This window comes from Salvelinus fontinalis, chromosome 8 (genome assembly GCF_029448725.1).
Source record: "Salvelinus fontinalis isolate EN_2023a chromosome 8, ASM2944872v1, whole genome shotgun sequence".
Lineage (NCBI taxonomy): Eukaryota > Metazoa > Chordata > Actinopteri > Salmoniformes > Salmonidae > Salvelinus > Salvelinus fontinalis.
In genome coordinates this window covers 43,172,273-43,189,647 of record NC_074672.1, presented here as the reverse complement: position 1 = coordinate 43,189,647, position 17,375 = coordinate 43,172,273, and the positions used below count along the sequence as shown (strand labels likewise).

The 17,375-nt window shown below is 44.9% G+C and overlaps 1 protein-coding gene across 1 annotated transcript; it reads right to left on the bottom strand.

The window, feature by feature from the left end:
• Positions 1 to 2,689: 2,689 nt before the first annotated feature.
• LOC129860325 (transcription factor GATA-5-like) lies at positions 2,690 to 15,775 on the bottom strand. Its single transcript, XM_055930644.1, has 7 exons — positions 15,525 to 15,775; positions 14,252 to 14,929; positions 11,503 to 11,672; positions 9,338 to 9,466; positions 4,988 to 5,072; positions 4,658 to 4,788; positions 2,690 to 4,439 (listed from the first exon to the last, which is right to left on the bottom strand). Exons 2-7 carry the CDS (start codon positions 14,766 to 14,768, stop codon positions 4,320 to 4,322), a joined length of 1,152 nt encoding a protein of 383 aa, XP_055786619.1. The 5' UTR covers positions 14,769 to 14,929; positions 15,525 to 15,775; the 3' UTR covers positions 2,690 to 4,319.
• Between the last annotated feature and the right edge of the window lie 1,600 nt (positions 15,776 to 17,375).

Below are 17,375 nucleotides of genomic sequence, written 5' to 3'. Positions count from 1 at the left end.
CACACACACACACACACACACACACACACACACACACACACACACACACACACACACACACACACACACACACACCGACCATCAGGATCACTGTTGAGTTTAAAGACAATATCCTGTTTTCCGGCATGGAGGGAGGGAATAATTGAATGGAGTGGCCGGGGTGCGCGACCCTGGGAAAGAGTTGTGTTACTGCTGCTTGGCCAAGAGGAAAATCCATCGATCACTATGGACCTCAGCCTCAGTCTGTCACACTATCGCTGGCCTTCCCCCTTTCAGTCTGTCCGTAGGTCCCCCGTCTGAGCTGTACTGAATCCATCACAGAAGACAAAGCACTATGGGGGGGGACTGCTCCACAGGGACTGGAATCACACACACACACACACACACACACACACACACACACACACACACACACACACACACACACACACACACACACACACACACACACACACACACACACACACACACACACACACACACACACACACACACACACACACACACACACACGCACGCACACACACATTTCCCTGAAGGATGTATCTGAGACGTTTAATTAGAGCGACGACAGAAACTAAAGAGTACTAGCTGAGACCCTGATAGACAGAGTGGTGACTCTTCAGTGACCCTGGTCTTTACTATAGCTAATAAATGACCTCTAGTGGTAAACTTTGTCTCACAATAACATGACGGTGAAAGCTCCAACCTGCAGCAGAATTCTAACTACAGAGCACATGGAGACTGGCCAGCCTTGCTAGTAGACCACCATTTTCACTAGCCCCGGTCCAAAAACTGTGCCATGTGATATTTGAAAATAAACAATTTCTCTAGCCGAGGCTAGTTGGGCAAATTTTCTATTAATTAACCCAGTTTAAAAAGTACTAGCCACGGGCTAGCTTAATTTCCATCAGTGCCTTGCTTAGCCTACTACTGCTATAAGTTGTTATCACAGCCTTGCCCACACAGTGTTTTAAACTCCTGTTTCTAAATAAGCTTTTTCTCTCAGATTAACCCTACAGGAGCAGGTGGCTGTGAGAGATAACTACAGGACTCTCCAGAAGTCCCACTCCAAACTATATAAGCCAATATCTATGAGAACACAAAGCACATCTATGTGAGCTTCAAGAGAGAACACAGTGAGGAGGAGGATGACATTACATGTTTACATGTCTGTCCTTCTTTGTCCAGAGTTTCATCACTCCAAAATGCTCTGAAATGTCTAACCATAGATAGTCTAACTTCTAACCACAGCCAGTCTAACTTCTAACCATAGATAGTCTAAGTTCTAACCACAGCCAGTCTAACTTCTAACCATAGATAGTCTAACTTCTAACCACAGCCAGTCTAACTTCTAACCATAGATAGTCTAAGTTCTAACCACAGCCAGTCTAACTTCTAACCATAGATAGTCTAACTTCTAACCATAGCCAGTCTAACTTCTAACCATAGATAGTCTAACTTCTAACCACAGCCAGTCTAAGCTCTGTAGGAGTGAGCTATTCAGCAGTGTAAGAGTCTAATGACGTAACCCCTTCATCACGATATAACACATCACTCAGTCACACAGCAACTAGCACCACAACAGATAAGAGTATAGAAACAACTTTGAAAATAATCATAAAAGTAGGGTTGTGGGGGCACCTCTGCTTGTGTGTCGCCATGAGGCAGTAAAGCTGATTATTTGTTGCTGACGCGCCAATATTCCTCAGAGGCAGGACCAACGCGTGCCAGCCAGCCCCAGGTCCCAGGGACCATAAAGCACAGTTGCAACTCAACCTTTGGTCTGACAACGTTGGCTTGAGCAACAGGAGCACACACACCCTCCACACAAACAACAGACACACAGACACACACACACACAGACATAGACACACACATGTTCACCAGTAACCATGTAACCAGTCAGGAGAGATACTAGCCTAGCCTCCTAATCCACCTCCTACCGAGAACACACACATGTTCAACAATTACCATGTAACCAGTCAGGAGAGATACTAGCCTAGCCTCCTAATCCACCTCCTACCGAGAACACACATATTTAACAACTGTAACACACATCAAAATCCGCCTGATATCATTAGTTTGAAACCAAATATTGATTAAAATATGGTCCGTTAAACAGACAAAACATGTATATTTTTTTACAGCCTACTATAATGTAGCTTGCATCTATCCGACATAAATGGTTTGGCATCAAACAATTGTTTTCACTATAAATATCACACAGGATGTCAGTGGTTCTGGGAGTAACCCTGCAGTCCACATAAGAAACAAGCGAAAATAGATGATTAAGGATTCAACTACTGTATATAACTTAGGTTGGCAGATCATGCACAAAGAAATCCTCAAAAGGTCAAATATGAAAATAAAAGTGGATTTGTTTCCCCAATTTCTTTAAAATCACTTTTCATAAAAACACAAAACAATTAATTTTATCGGTTTATTAAACTAAACAGATTTCAAAGAGCATTGCAAAACCAGAGAGACTCTCAGACCTGGTTAAAACAGCTAAAAAAGTATAATTAGACTCAAGTCCCTGAATATTACAATTGTACGTTATGAAATACAAATAGAACTCCCTTATATTTCAACAACAAACCAAAAAATACAGCAAATAAAATTTGAATAACATATTCAGAATAATTAACAGAAAAGTTATATTTTTCTTTGTCTTACATTTTTGAAAATGAAGTAATTGCACGTTAAATGATCAGACGATACATTGTTAAAATTTTAACTAATAGAACAGTGGTTTTGGAAATATAGAAATCTGATTCAGGATGCAGATGCAACGTCTAAAATAAAATTTAAAAAAGTATTTAGCTACTTTTAACCTATCTGATAAAATAGAAATGAATATATTTGCATCGTTTGTTAAAATGAACAACATACGTAATTCATTACATACAAAACACATGTAAATGTATACTTCCTATTTTTGACGTCATACCTTGAAACATACAAAACATTCTGAGAAGGTGAAGGGACTTCTGGGATTTGACATGTTGTCTTTGGTGTTTCATGATGATTCTTATCTCAACATAAATAATGTTTCTATGAAAGTTAACCATCTACACGGCAGTAATGAAACACGTTCAGAGGTAATAAAACACTTGCATTTTTTGTCCATCCGGGTTTTGTGTTTAAAGGGATACTTCTGGATTTTGGCAATGAAGCTCTTTATCTGTTTCTACAGAGTCAGATGAACTCGTGGATACCAATTGTATGTCTCTACATGCTAGCAGATACCATAGACTTCCAGTCATTGCGCTAACGCTAATTTCCATTGGCTTGTGAAACTACCCCTAACTTTCTTCATAATGGACACAGAGCCATAAAAATGGTATCCATGGGTTCATCTGACTCTGGGTCAGTAGATAAAGGGTTTCATCTGACTCTGGGTCAGTAGATAAAGGGGTTCATCTGACTCTGGGTCAGTAGATAAAGGGTTTCATCTGACTCTGGGTCAGTAGATAAAGGGTTTCATCTAACTCTGGGTCAGTAGATAAAGGACTTCATCTGACTCTGGGTCAGTAGATAAAGGGCTTCATCTGACTCTGGGTCAGTAGATATAGGGGTTCATCTGACTCTGGGTTCAGTAGATAAAGGGGTTCATCTGACTCTGGGTCAGTAGATAAAGGACCTCATCTGACTCTGGGTCAGTAGATAAAGGGCTTCATCTGACTCTGGGTCAGTAGATAAAGGGCTTCATCTGACTCTGGGTCAGTAGATAAAGGGCTTCATCTGACTCTGGGTCAGTAGATATAGGGGTTCATCTGACTCTGGGTCAGTAGATAAAGGGCTTCATTGAAAAATCCCGAGGTATCCCTTTAACACTCTGTAATAACTTATTGAACTCTTTCTGGTTATTTCTTGAAACACCATATAAAACTGCAATGGTGAACTCAGCAAAATATCAATAATGACAACAACAATAAAGACAACAACAATAATGACAACAACAGTAAAGACAACAACAATAAAGACAACAACAATAATGACAACAACAATAAAGACAACAACAATAAAGACAACAACAATAAAGACAACAACAATAATGACAACAACAATAAAGACAACAACAATAAAGACAACAACAACAACAACAACAACTAGAAATAGTATTGATAGTAGCCACAAATACATTCCCCTTGATTGCCGTCGCTTCCTTCTGTTTTTCCGTTCCTCCATCCACGGGAAAAAGAGTTAGTCAATAACAGGTAGCTCTCTTCACAAGTCTATCTTATCCACAGTGAGCTGAGCTAAGCTGGGTCCAGGCCCAGGACCCGGTCCAAGTGAACTGTGGTCTAGCTAGCTCACGCCTGAGACAGAGCACACCAGGAGTTCTGTGGGGCGATAGACGCAGGAGTGAAGGGGTAGTCCTCATACTTGATGTCCACATGTCCTGATCCTGCACTGTTCAGATGTGATGAAGCCTTCAGAGAAAGAATTAGATATGTAAATGACAGAGCACAATAACAATAAGGCCTAGGAACTAGGATCTTATGTGGGCTAAAATTAAGTGAACATCAAATATGGAATTCTCATTACTGCCATATAATTTTTGGGCAGTGAACATTGAAAGCGTATCATACGGAATTCGTTGAAGATAGTACTGTAGCAGTGAAAGGATACTGGAATACAGGGTGCTTACCTTGGACATAGAGGCTACGGCCTGTCTGGTGTGGGGGGAGGGAGCCATGTTGGGTTCACTCTTTACAGTAGAGGCATGTTCTGAGACAGACAGGGAGAACGGGGAGTTGGTGCCTGATGCTGAAGACTCTCCTGAAGAACACAGACAGATGGGTGAGTGAGTGACAGTGAGTGAGTGACAGGTACAAATAGGATCAGACCGATATAAGATATCAATAGGATTTTATATGGGTCGGTTCTTCCGCTCCCTTATCTCTTACATACAGATGCAAACTTTCATCAACCTGTCTAAACTTCACACATTCTCTCTCCTTCCGTTTTTCATTCTTACCTGTTGAGATTTTGGACTTCGGCATCTTAGGTTTCCGTTTCCTTGTCTGAATGCTTTCCTTCTTCATGGCCATTGGTCTGGGGATCTGAGAGGAGGAGGATGAGGATGAGGAGGAGGAGGAAGAGGAGGAGGAGAGGACAAGAATTTAGATGCAAGTTGTAACAAAGGAAAGCTTACCTCGAACACACACTGACCCCTTCTTCCCACCTGTATCTTTTGATAAGAACAACCACGATGACCTTGGTAAGCTTTCACACAAATAATATGCTGCCCACACTGCTACGGGTTGGTTACGTAACCCACACTGCACTGCCAGGCTGCTACGGGTTGGTTACGTAACCCACACTGCACTGCCAGGCTGCTACGGGTTGGTTACGTAACCCACACTGCACGGCCAGGCTGCTACGGGTTGGTTACGTAACCCACACTGCACGGCCAGGCTGCTACGGGTGGTTACGTAACCCACACTGCACTGCCAGGCTGCTACGGGTTGGTTACGTAACCCACACTGCACTGCCAGGCTGCTACGGGTTGGTTACGTAACCCACACTGCACTGCCAGGCTGCTACGGGTTGGTTACGTAACCCACACTGCACTGCCAGGCTGCTACGGGTTGGTTACGTAACCCACACTGCACGGCCAGGCTGCTACGGGTGGTTACGTAACCCACACTGCACTGCCAGGCTGCTACGGGTTGGTTACGTAACCCACACTGCACGGCCAGGCTGCTACGGGTTGGTTACGTAACCCACACTGCACGGCCAGGCTGCTACGGGTGGTTACGTAACCCACACTGCACTGCCAGGCTGCTACGGGTTGGTTACGTAACCCACACTGCACGGCCAGGCTGCTACGGGTTGGTTACGTAACCCACACTGCACGGCCAGGCTGCTACGGGTTGGTTACGTAACCCACACTGCACGGCCAGGCTGCTACGGGTTGGTTACGTAACCCACACTGCACGGCCAGGCTGCTACGGGTTGGTTACGTAACCCACACTGCACGGCCAGGCTGCTACGGGTTGGTTACGTAACCCACACTGCACGGCCAGGCTGCTACGGGTTGGTTACGTAACCCACACTGCACGGCCAGGCTGCTACGGGTTGGTTACGTAACCCACACTGCACGGCCAGGCTGCTACGGGTTGGTTACGTAACCCACACTGCACGGCCAGGCTGCTACGGGTGGTTACGTAACCCACACTGCACGGCCAGGCTGCTACGGGTGGTTACGTAACCCACACTGCACGGCCAGGCTGCTACGGGTGGTTACGTAACCCACACTGCACGGCCAGGCTGCTACGGGTTGGTTACGTAACCCACACTGCACGGCCAGGCTGCTACGGGTTGGTTACGTAACCCACACTGCACGGCCGGGCTGCTACGGGTTGGTTACGTAACCCACACTGCACTGCCGGGCTGCTACGGGTTGGTTACGTAACCCACACTGCACTGCCGGGCTGCTACGGGTTGGTTACGTAACCCACACTGCACGGCCAGGCTGCTACGGGTTGGTTACGTAACCCACACTGCACGGCCAGGCTGCTACGGGTTGGTTACGTAACCCACACTGCACGGCCAGGCTGCTACGGGTTGGTTACGTAACCCACACTGCACGGCCAGGCTGCTACGGGTTGGTTAGGTGACTCACACTGCACGGCCAGGCTGCTACGGGTTGGTTAGGTGACTCACACTGCACGGCCAGGCTGCTACGGGTTGGTTATGTAACCCACACTGCACGGCCAGGCTGCTACGGGTTGGTTATGTAACCCACACTGCACGGCCAGGCTGCTACGGGTTGGTTACGTAACCCACACTGCACGGCCAGGCTGCTACGGGTTAGTTACGTAACCCACACTGCACGGCCAGGCTGCTACGGGTTGGTTACGTAACCCACACTGCACGGCCAGGCTGCTACGGGTTGGTTACGTAACCCACACTGCACGGCCAGGCTGCTACGGGTTGGTTACGTAACCCACACTGCACGGCCAGGCTGCTACGGGTTGGTTACGTAACCCACACTGCACGGCCAGGCTGCTACGGGTTGGTTACGTAACCCACACTGCACTGCCAGGCTGAAAGGGGTTGGTTACGTGACCCACACTGCACTGCCGGGCTGCTAAGAGTTAGTTAGGTGACTCACACTGCACTGCCAGGCTGCTAAGAGTTAGTTAGGTGACTCACACTGCACTGCCAGACTGCTAGGGGTTAGTTAGGTGACTCACACTGCACTGCCAGGCTGCTAAGAGTTAGTTAGGTGACTCACACTGCACTGCCAGACTGCTAGGGGTTAGTTAGGTGACTCACACTGCACTGCCAGGCTGCTAAGAGTTAGTTAGGTGACTCACACTGCACTGCCAGACTGCTAGGGGTTAGTTAGGTGACTCACACTGCACTGCCAGGCTGCTAAGAGTTAGTTAGGTGACTCACACTGCACTGCCAGACTGCTAGGGGTTAGTTAGGTGACTCACACTGCACTGCCAGGCTGCTAAGAGTTAGTTAGGTGACTCACACTGCACTGCCAGACTGCTAGGGGTTAGTTAGGTGACTCACACTGCACTGCCAGGCTGCTAAGAGTTAGTTAGGTGACTCACACTGCACTGCCAGGCTGCTAAGAGTTAGTTAGGTGACTCACACTGCACTGCCAGGCTGCTAAGGGTTGGAACGTGACCCATACTGCACTGCCAGGCTGAAAGGGGTTGTTTACATGACCCACACTGAACTGCCAGGCTGCTTAGGGTTAGTTACTTGACCCACACTGCACTGCCAGGCTACTAACGGTTGGTTACGTGACCAACACTGCACTGCCAGGCTGAAAGGGGTTGTTTACATGACCCACACTGAACTGCCAGGCTGCTTAGGGTTAGTTACTTGACCCACACTGCACTGCCAGGCTACTAGGGGTTAGTTATGTAACCCACACTGCACTGCCAGGCTGAAAGGGGTTGTTTACATGACCCAAACTGAACTGCCAGGCTGCTAAGGGTTAGTCATGTAACCCACACTGCACTGCCAGACTGCTAGGGGTTAGTTATGTAACCCACACTGCACTGCCAGGCTGAAAGGGGTTGTTTACATGACCCAAACTGAACTGCCAGGCTGCTAAGGGTTAGTTATGTAACCCACACTGCACTGCCAGACTGCTAGGGGTTAGTTACGTGACCCACACTGCACTGCCAGACTGCTAGGGGTTAGTTATGTAACCCACACTGCACTGCCAGACTGCTAGGGGTTAGTTATGTAACCCACACTGCACTGCCAGAATGCTAGGGGTTAGTTACGTGACCCACACTGCACTGCCAAGCTGCTAAGGGTTGGTTACCAGACCTACACTGCACAGCCAGGCTGCTTAGGGTTGGTTACGTAACCCACACTGCACTGCCAGGCTGCTAAGAGTTAGTTAGGTGACCCACACTGCACTGCCAGACTGCTAGGGGTTAGTGACGTGACCCACACTGCATTGCCAGGATAAGGGTTGGTTACGTAACCCACACTGCACTGCCAGGCTGCTAAGGGTTGGAACGTGACCCATACTGCACTGCCAGCCTGCTAATGGTTAGTTACGTGACCACACTGCACTGCCAGGCTGCTACGGGTTGGTTATGTGACCCAGACTGCACTGCCAGGCTGCTACGGGTTGGTTACGTGACCCACACTGCACTGCCTGGCTGCTAGGGGTTTGGTTATGTGACCCACACTGCACTGCCAGGCTGCTAAGGGTTGGTTACGTGACCCATACTGCACTGCCAGGCTGCTTAGGGTTGGTTTTTAAAGCAGCATTTCAGACAGGTTTTTCTCTGTATGTGTGTGTCTGTATGGTGTGTCTGTATGGTGTGTGCGTGTTTGTGTGTGTATGTGTGTGTCTGAATGGTGTGTGTGTGTGTGTGTGTGTGTGTGTGTGTGTGTGTGTGTGTGTGTGTGTGTGTGTGTGTGTGTGTGTGTGTGTGTGTGTGTGTGTGTGTGTGTGTGTGTGTGTGTGTGTGTGTGTCTGAATGCTGTGTGTGTGTGTGTGTGTGTGTGTGTGTGTGTGTGTGTGTGTGTGTGTGTGTGTGTGTGTGTGTGTGTGTGTGTGTGTGTGTGTGTGTGTCTGAATGGTGTGTGTGTGTGTGTATGTGTGTGTGTGTGTGTGCGTGTGTGTGCGTGTGTGTGTGTGTGTGTGTGTGTGTGTGTGTGTGTGTGTGTGTGTGTGTGTGTGTGTGTGTGTGTGTGTGTGTGTGTGTGTGTCTGAATGGTGTGTGTGTGTGTGTGTGTGTGTGTGTGTGTGTGTGTGTGTGTGTGTGTGTGTGTGTGTGTGTGTGTGTGTGTGTGTGTGTGTGTGTGTGTGTGTATGGTGTGTGTGTGTGTTGTCTACCCCATGTAGTTTCATGTACAGGCCACAGGCGTTGCAGACAGGCTCTCCCTCCGCACTGCGACGCCACAGCGTGGTGGTGCTGGTGTGGCAGTTGGTGCAGCATAGGCCGGCCCGGCGAGATGTGGTCTGCTATAACACACGGAGAAGACAAGCTGTCAATAACCAGACTATTCCATCACATAACTCAAAACATTATACTGAGAGATAATTGGAGCAAGGACAAATCCAGCTGAAGATGACAAGTGTATGTTTAGTGTTAGATGGCCAGTCGGCTCCTGGTGGATTGTATTGACAGGTGTTGGGAACTAGCACCTTAAAAGGATAGTTTAGCCTCCCCCAAAAAATGTTTTTATCTTGCATTGCTGACTCATATGGACTCTGTCGTATAATGTTATTCTTAGTTGTTTATAAGATGTGATCGTTTTTTGGGGGGTAAACTACCTATTCGCTGTAAGTGTAGTGTGTCGTATATACACGATGCCTCCATAGTGTCCATGATGAGACCAAACATGTAGTGTACTGCTAAAGACATGAGAAATGTTTCACATAGCACCGGACTGAGCCCTCAGCACACCTGGCTGAACCTGCCTCGCTTCTCTATCTATCAGCTTGTTATTGGACACAAGTGAGATTTCTCTGCAGAAACACACAGTAGTTTTTGTTCTCTCCGCCTAGTACAGATCTGGCTAAAAACAGACAACTCAAGGGCAAGGTCACTGAAGGACAAATAAAAACAGAAACAGGCCAGGCTGAGCTGAGCTGAACTGAGCTAGGCTGAGCTGAACTGAGCTAGGCTGGGCTGAACTGAGCTGAACTGAGCTAGGCTGAGCTGAACTGAGCTAGGCTGAGCTGAACTGAGCTAGGCTGAGCTGAACTGAGCTGAACTGAGCTAGGCTGAGCTGAACTGAGCTAGGCTGAGCTGAACTGAGCTGAACTGAGCTAGGCTGAGCTGAACTGAGCTAGGCTGAGCTGAACTGAGCTAGGCTGTGCTGAACTGAGCTGAACTGAGCTAGGCTGAGATGAACTGAGCTAGGCTGAGCTTAACTGAGCTAGGCTGAGCTGAACTGAGCTGAACTGAGCTAGGCTGAGCTGAACTGAGCTGAACTGAGCTGAACTGAGCCAGGCTGAGCTGAACTGAGCTGAACTGAGCCAGGCTGAGCTGAACTGAGCCAGGCTGAGCTGAACTGAGCCAGGCTGAGCTGAACTGAGCCAGGCTGAGCTGAACTGAGCTAGGCTGAACTGAGCTAGGCTGAGCTGAGCTAGGCTGAGCTGAACTGAGCCAGGCTGAGCTGAACTGAGCCAGGCTGAGCTGAACTGAGCTAGGCTGAACTGAGCTAAGCTTAGCTGAGCTAGGCTGAACTGAGCTAGGCTGGCCATGGTAATTCATAGCAGCTGCTGGCTCTGAGAGGCTGGTTCCTGCCTGGGAAAGAGACAGTCTACTACACTGACCTTCTGAAGGAACAGACTGGCCCTCTACCTCACACTCTTGTTCCTCCAATACCTGGGTTAACGGGTTGGACCTAGAAGAAACTACTATCTGCCTAAGACGGTTTTTCTCTAAACCAAATCAATACATTTAGTGACCAAAATATTCTTAAACATCCATACTGAAGTCCACATTGACTATTGTAAAATATACTGTACATGTGAATAATAAGATACAATTCAATCAATCAATCAAATGTATTTTATAAATCCCTTTTTACATCAGCAGTTTTGTCATAAAGCGCTATACAGATACCAGCCTAAAACCCCGAACAGCAAGCAATGCAGCGGCAGAAGCACACTGACCTGGAAAAACTCACTAGAAGGCAGGAGGAAACCTATGAGGAAACCTAGGAGGAAACCTAGAAGGAAACCTAGGAGGAAACCTAGGAGGAAACCTAGGAGGAAACCTAGGAGGAAACCTAGGAGGAAACCTAGGAGGAAACCTAGAAGGAAACCTAGGAGGAAACCTAGAAGGAAACCTAGGAGGAAACCTAGGAGGAAACCTAGAAGGAAACTTAGGAGGAAACCTAGGAGGAAACCTAGAAGGAAACCTAGAAGGAAACCTAGGAGGAAACCTAGGAGGAAACCTAGGAGGAAACCTAGAAGGAAACCTACTTAGAAGTTATGTTACCTTCATACACCTTTAATGAACATACAAATAACGCAATGGTGCTTACCAGGCGTTTCTGTGGTTTGATGAGCGGTCTGTTGATTCCGTTCATCTTGTGGTACAGTCCGCAGGCATTGCAGAGGTAGTGCCCGGTACCATCCCGCCGCCACAGAGGAGTGGAGATGGAGCCGCAGTTTACGCACTCGCGCCCTTCTCCCGGGAACTCCTCTGACATGTCTGTAATATGATGCAGCCGAATGATAGAGTTGTAATATTATCTGTAGCCTAGGTGGTGTTGAGTTGGTTGTAATGTAGGCTGTGTCACATGATGAAAAACACGAACAAGGCTGAAACTAGCTATGAAAATACCCATCGTCATCACCTTGAGTTAAATTGCATTATTCTGTAAATTTGGACATAATATTATTTCCAAGATACTTTAGTAAATTGAGAGTTTATAGACTATGCCATACAATTTAGGCCTATTCTGTTTTTGAAGTGTGTGCCTATTTGTATATTGGGTAAAAATTGTGTTCTTTGGTAGGTTTTGTATTTTTTGGATACATTGAAATCATGTGAAATAAATGATGAATCCAGACATGAAGGACATAAGTTAAGACATCGTTGATGTTTATAAACCTGTACTGGTGGACATAACACGCCATCATGTTTGATGTTTGTAAACCTGTACTGGTGGACATAACACGCCATCATGTTTGATGTTTGTAAACCTGTACTGGTGGACATAACACGCCATCATGTTTGATGTTTGTAAACCTGTACTGGTGGACATAACACGCCATCATGTTTGATGTTTGTAAACCTGTACTGGTGGACATAACACGCCATCATGTTTGATGTTTATAAACCCATATCGTGGACATAACACGCCATCATGTTTGATGTTTATAAACCTGTACTGGTGGACATAACACGCCATCATGTTTGATGTTTATAAACCCATATCGTGGACATAAAGCGCCAACGCCTGAAAAATGTTCCCCCCTCTTAGCTCGCTCGAGAGGAATTTAAAACCCTCTTCTGATGAAAAGAGAACTAAACCGAATGTATCAATATGGAGAGAGGGTCACAGACGTATCTATTAGGGCGGCTTGCTGGCGGGGCACAGGGCGCAGACGGTGGAATGTTAATGGGGCCCTATCAGTGTTACGGATCAAGAGGTCCCCATATCATTCAAGCTACTGACACTCGACCGCCTCCTACAATTAATCGCTCGAATTCCTTATTCACATATTGAATAGCATAAATAGATAAAAACAACAACAGTAACATTGATAACAATAATAACAATATATATTTTTTTTGAAGTAACAATAATGACTGTTTTTATCATGCTAAATGTCTTATTTTCCTTATGCGTAAATGTGCCATGAGATATCAAAGTGCCATATCGAAAATATTGACAACACAGTCTAGTGAACCAGACTTGGGGTAGATATCTAAACTCGCTGTTCACACACACACACACACACACACACACACACACACACACACACACACACACACACACACACACACACACACACACACACACACACACACACACACACACACACACACACACACACACACACACACACACTTATCGTTAAGATTCAACAAGTTAGCAAATCGAATAACTGTCGATCCAAAAAAAATAAAAAATAACGGAATATTTTCACCAGGATGAAAATTCGTTCCTGTTTGATGTGAAACGAGGTAATAAAGAAACATATAGTGTGTATTGTTAATAACATGGAATGTTCTATGGCCTATAAATAAACTGCGTCCTTATATCCATGCAACAGGTGAAAATACCACTTCAGAACATTCTGGATTTTCGACCATCAAAGGACGTGTTGACTGCTTACTGAACGTGTATCTTAGAGCCATTTCCAAATAGGCCTTTCTGTCTGATCAAGGCGACAATTGAACGGTTTCCACTAGTGAGTGTGTATTGATCATCAAAACACTAGAAAATAAAACGGACTGTTGGTTGGGATTCAATTAGCACCTCAACTAACTGATTTTAGCAACATCTCTTTTGAAGAATGTGTATTGTGAAAGCGTCCGAAGATCTTTCTTTTTTGAAGGTTGATTGAATCACAGTGACTGAGTGCAATCGATGGGAGAATTAACCACATACAATGGGACTTCTCAATCGATGGGAGAATTAACCACATACAATGGGACTTCTCAATCGATGGGAGAATTAACCACATACAATGGGACTTCTCAATCGATGGGAGAATTAACCACATACAATGGGACTTCTCAATCGATGGGAGAATTAACCACATACAATGGGACTTCTCAATCGATGGGAGAATTAACCACATACAATGGGACTTCTCAATCTCACCCATAAATACCTTTAGAAAGAACAAGGCTATACATTGTGAGATCAGAGCACGGGCCTCTGTAAGCCTTCACAGACACACAAACGAATAGCCTCATTAGCAAAAGTTATAAAACGGAAAAATAACTGTTATAAAAACAGTTTTTCCCATTAAATTGTGAATTATCCACAACTTTTAATCTTATTAAAATCTTATTAATTTTTATCAAAATATAGGTCTACATATTTTGTCTGCCTATATGCCATTACAGGGTTACTAGGCCTGGGATACACATTTAATGATGTTCCTTTCTGTTCATCATGTGCTATATATTTTATTCGTGGCCTTCACCAATTACACCATAACACATACACAGAACAAAGGGACATTATTAAGTAGGATTACATGATTTGATATGACAAATTCCCTTCTGTTTTAAGAGGAAATGTCAGACAAAAATCAAAGACTGTTACATACCCAAACTGGACCTTCTCCCAGACAGGCAACCTTGTCGTCCCTGAAGACTGATCATGCCGCTGTCAAAGTGGCCAGGTGTCCAAGAGGTCGACATCTCCGGGCTCATATACGCGTAGGGACTCGAGTACGATCCTCCAACTGACCGCACTAAAGTGCTGCCATAGTGGTCAACCCGACCACCGTTACTAAGCACTAGCTGATTCTGGTAGGCTGTGTCCCTGCCGTTATTGCTGGTTACTGGCGGGCTGTGAGAGTAGGAGAACCCGGGGAGCGGATGGGGGCTGCCTGGAATGAAGGACGAACTGTCTGCGCCAGACTGAGACCAGCCGTGATGCCCGCCGAGGCCATGAGACTGATGGGCGGACTCGCATGTTTGCAAGTACGGCAGGGTTTGCAGCATAGCAGGCACCCTCGTAGTGGGCACGTAGACTGGGGAACTCGCCGAAGGGTGAATATAGTTCCCTGCATCGTGTGCGTATGGGGACTGGTTGGATGACATAGCAAGGCTTTGGTACATTCTTACACCGTATACTCGTCCTATTTGGAAGAATATGGGTTTTGACTCCTGGGACAAAGTGGGTGACGTAAAGACACTATCACGCAGCTCCTAGGACACCTTGAGTCGTCGGCGATTTTTCGTTATCCAGTTCGCCGTATAATAAGCAAATAAATCCGTTCCTGTATGAAAGGGACATACCACAATCACCAAACGTGTCCTGTAGCGGAGAGATGGAACCCATAGCACTAATTACAGAACAAACATCGCCCAGCTACAGTTAGACCTGGGACATAGCATGTTCTATATCTACTATCGTCATTTCTTGTAAAATACGCTCCTTTCCCATTAAAATAACTTTCGTTATTATTTAGGTAAATCTGTGGACAATATCACGAATTATGCCTAAACTAAACGGGTAGTTAGGCTTTAGAAATAACATTAAAAATAGAAAACAAATTGATCAACATTCAACAACAAGAGTAATATATTATTTGTATCACTCTTATTGACATGTAACGGATTAAAATGACACAAATGGTTTCCCATATCTTTACGTGTAGATATAACAAACTATCAGCGACCCCCAGCTAACCTGAGGATCACTCGTCTTGCACTTTGTAATTAAATCATAACAGGAACCTAATCAAACACCACAATAGATAGGCGAGCCATATCTGGGGTGCATATATTTCTAGCAATAGTAATGCGAAACAGATTAAAACGTTGATAGCAGGAGAAATACAATTTCATCCAAGAACATGTGTATTATCTTACCAGATAAGAACGGTTGGGTGATAAAGTCTGTTTTCCAGAGGAGCAGATTCAGCAGCGCTTTGTGCAAACTTGTTCACTCAGAGAGACTCAACGAAAGTGACTGAGGCTCCCACAAAGATGTCCAAAATGCCTTCGTGCCGAAAAGTTCACGAGGAAAAAAATATTTCTTACTTCCCGGATGGTCTAAGCCTCTCTCTCTCTCTATCACTTCTTTGTAACTGAAGATAGTTAACGTCGCTGATAATTGCTGATATAATAGAGCTCCGATTAGTTCTCTGCTGGAAAACTTTACTGGGAGTTATTTGTACGGGCTAGACCACGTGACGCACAAGGTAGGACTCAGAAGTTGGAGGAGGAGAGGGGCAGAGGGGGGGCAAGCGTAAGACCAGCTTTAATTAATCGTATCTGAAGAAGAGACCCACTTTTGCGGAATTTGCTGTGCTTTTTTCTTTTTTACAATTAACATAAGTTAAAATTGAAAGATTCACGAAATTGTCACAGTTCCTTCTGAAACGTTACGGTTGTTTTAAAATGATTCAACCCAATAAATGATTTGATACTTCTATTGTAACGGACAATAAAATAGAAAGGATAAATAAAAGACCGAAAAGTAAACAGACACTGTAGGCTTGCCAATTCTTTAATACAACAAAGATCAACACGGGTCAAATTTACGCAGCACATCTTCTTTTTAGATTGGTCATCATTCAACCAGTGTGTTTTGAAACGAGCCACACATAAACTTAGATAAATCAGAGCTTGCTGTACAAATAATGTCTCCTCTGAGAGGGAAAGCTATGCTTGTTTTTTTATGATCAGTTATGAGAATGAGAATTCTATAAAAACAACGAGGCGATAAGAGATACGACCAATAACTTGGCATGATGATAGAACAATTATCACTTTAATTATAGACATTTGTAATTATTGTCAGTTAACGATTGACTACACCTCTACGAGAAAACGTTATATCTATATTCTGAAATGATTATCGTTATGATTATGACGGTTATCAAGCAGTCCTATTACCTCAAGGCAGAGTCTAACAAATACTGCCACTAGCATCGCGGTATCTCACTGTAACTTGCATTACTAAGGATAATAAAACAGTCCTTAAAATGGGCTAACTATGATAATTACATTATTATCACGCTGTGCTTATGTTATTATGTATTGCGTGTATAATGTGACAAAATGGTAGCTGTACTTGCCGTGATTATGATTCAATTATTACATTGTCAAATGTTAATTTTATATGTGTTTTTGTGCACATGATACTTCAAGAAATAGGGTCTTATAAGCCCACGTGGGCTGTGCACCAATTGGTGTATGACACGGAACTAAATTAAATCTATGAATCAGTTATTACTATGAGGAGTATTATTAGTCGTAGAGGTAGTCTAGTTGGAGTTGTATTCCAAGTATAATAGCAGTATTTCGATACCTTCGTACGTATCCGTAGACTATAATTCATATATAGGCCAAGTGAATGATGGCGAGGCAATAACATATATTATTTAAGTAGGCAAGTCAGTCATGAAGACATTTTTATTTTCAACGACGGCCTAGGAGCAGTGGCGTAACTGCCTTGTTCAGGGGAAGAACGACAGATTTTTATCTGGCAACCTTTCAGTTACTGGCCCAACAATCTAACCACTAGGCTACCTGCCTAGGTTTAAATAAATCCCGATCATTTACATCACGTTCGGTTTTACTTTTGTGTAAAAAATAATAATTGTTGGTCCTTGTGAAAATGAGTTATGATATTTTCTGAACCAGATTGTTTCTGTTTATTTTCCCCCGTCTTGTGTTTCGTCTCAATGTTTACTCTTCGACACAGCTGATCGCAGT

Excerpts from the sequence above, each read along its gene's own strand:
- LOC129860325 (XM_055930644.1), bottom strand. The coding sequence starts at position 14,768 with ATGTACCAAAGCCTTGCTATGTCATCCAACCAGTCCCCATACGCACAC. Across the intron at positions 11,673-14,251 it reads TGGGAGAAGGTCCAGTTTGG|ACATGTCAGAGGAGTTCCCG; the intron begins GTATGTAACAGT and ends ATCATATTACAG. Across the intron at positions 4,789-4,987 it reads GAAGTCCAAAATCTCAACAG|GAGAGTCTTCAGCATCAGGC; the intron begins GTAAGAATGAAA and ends TGTGTTCTTCAG.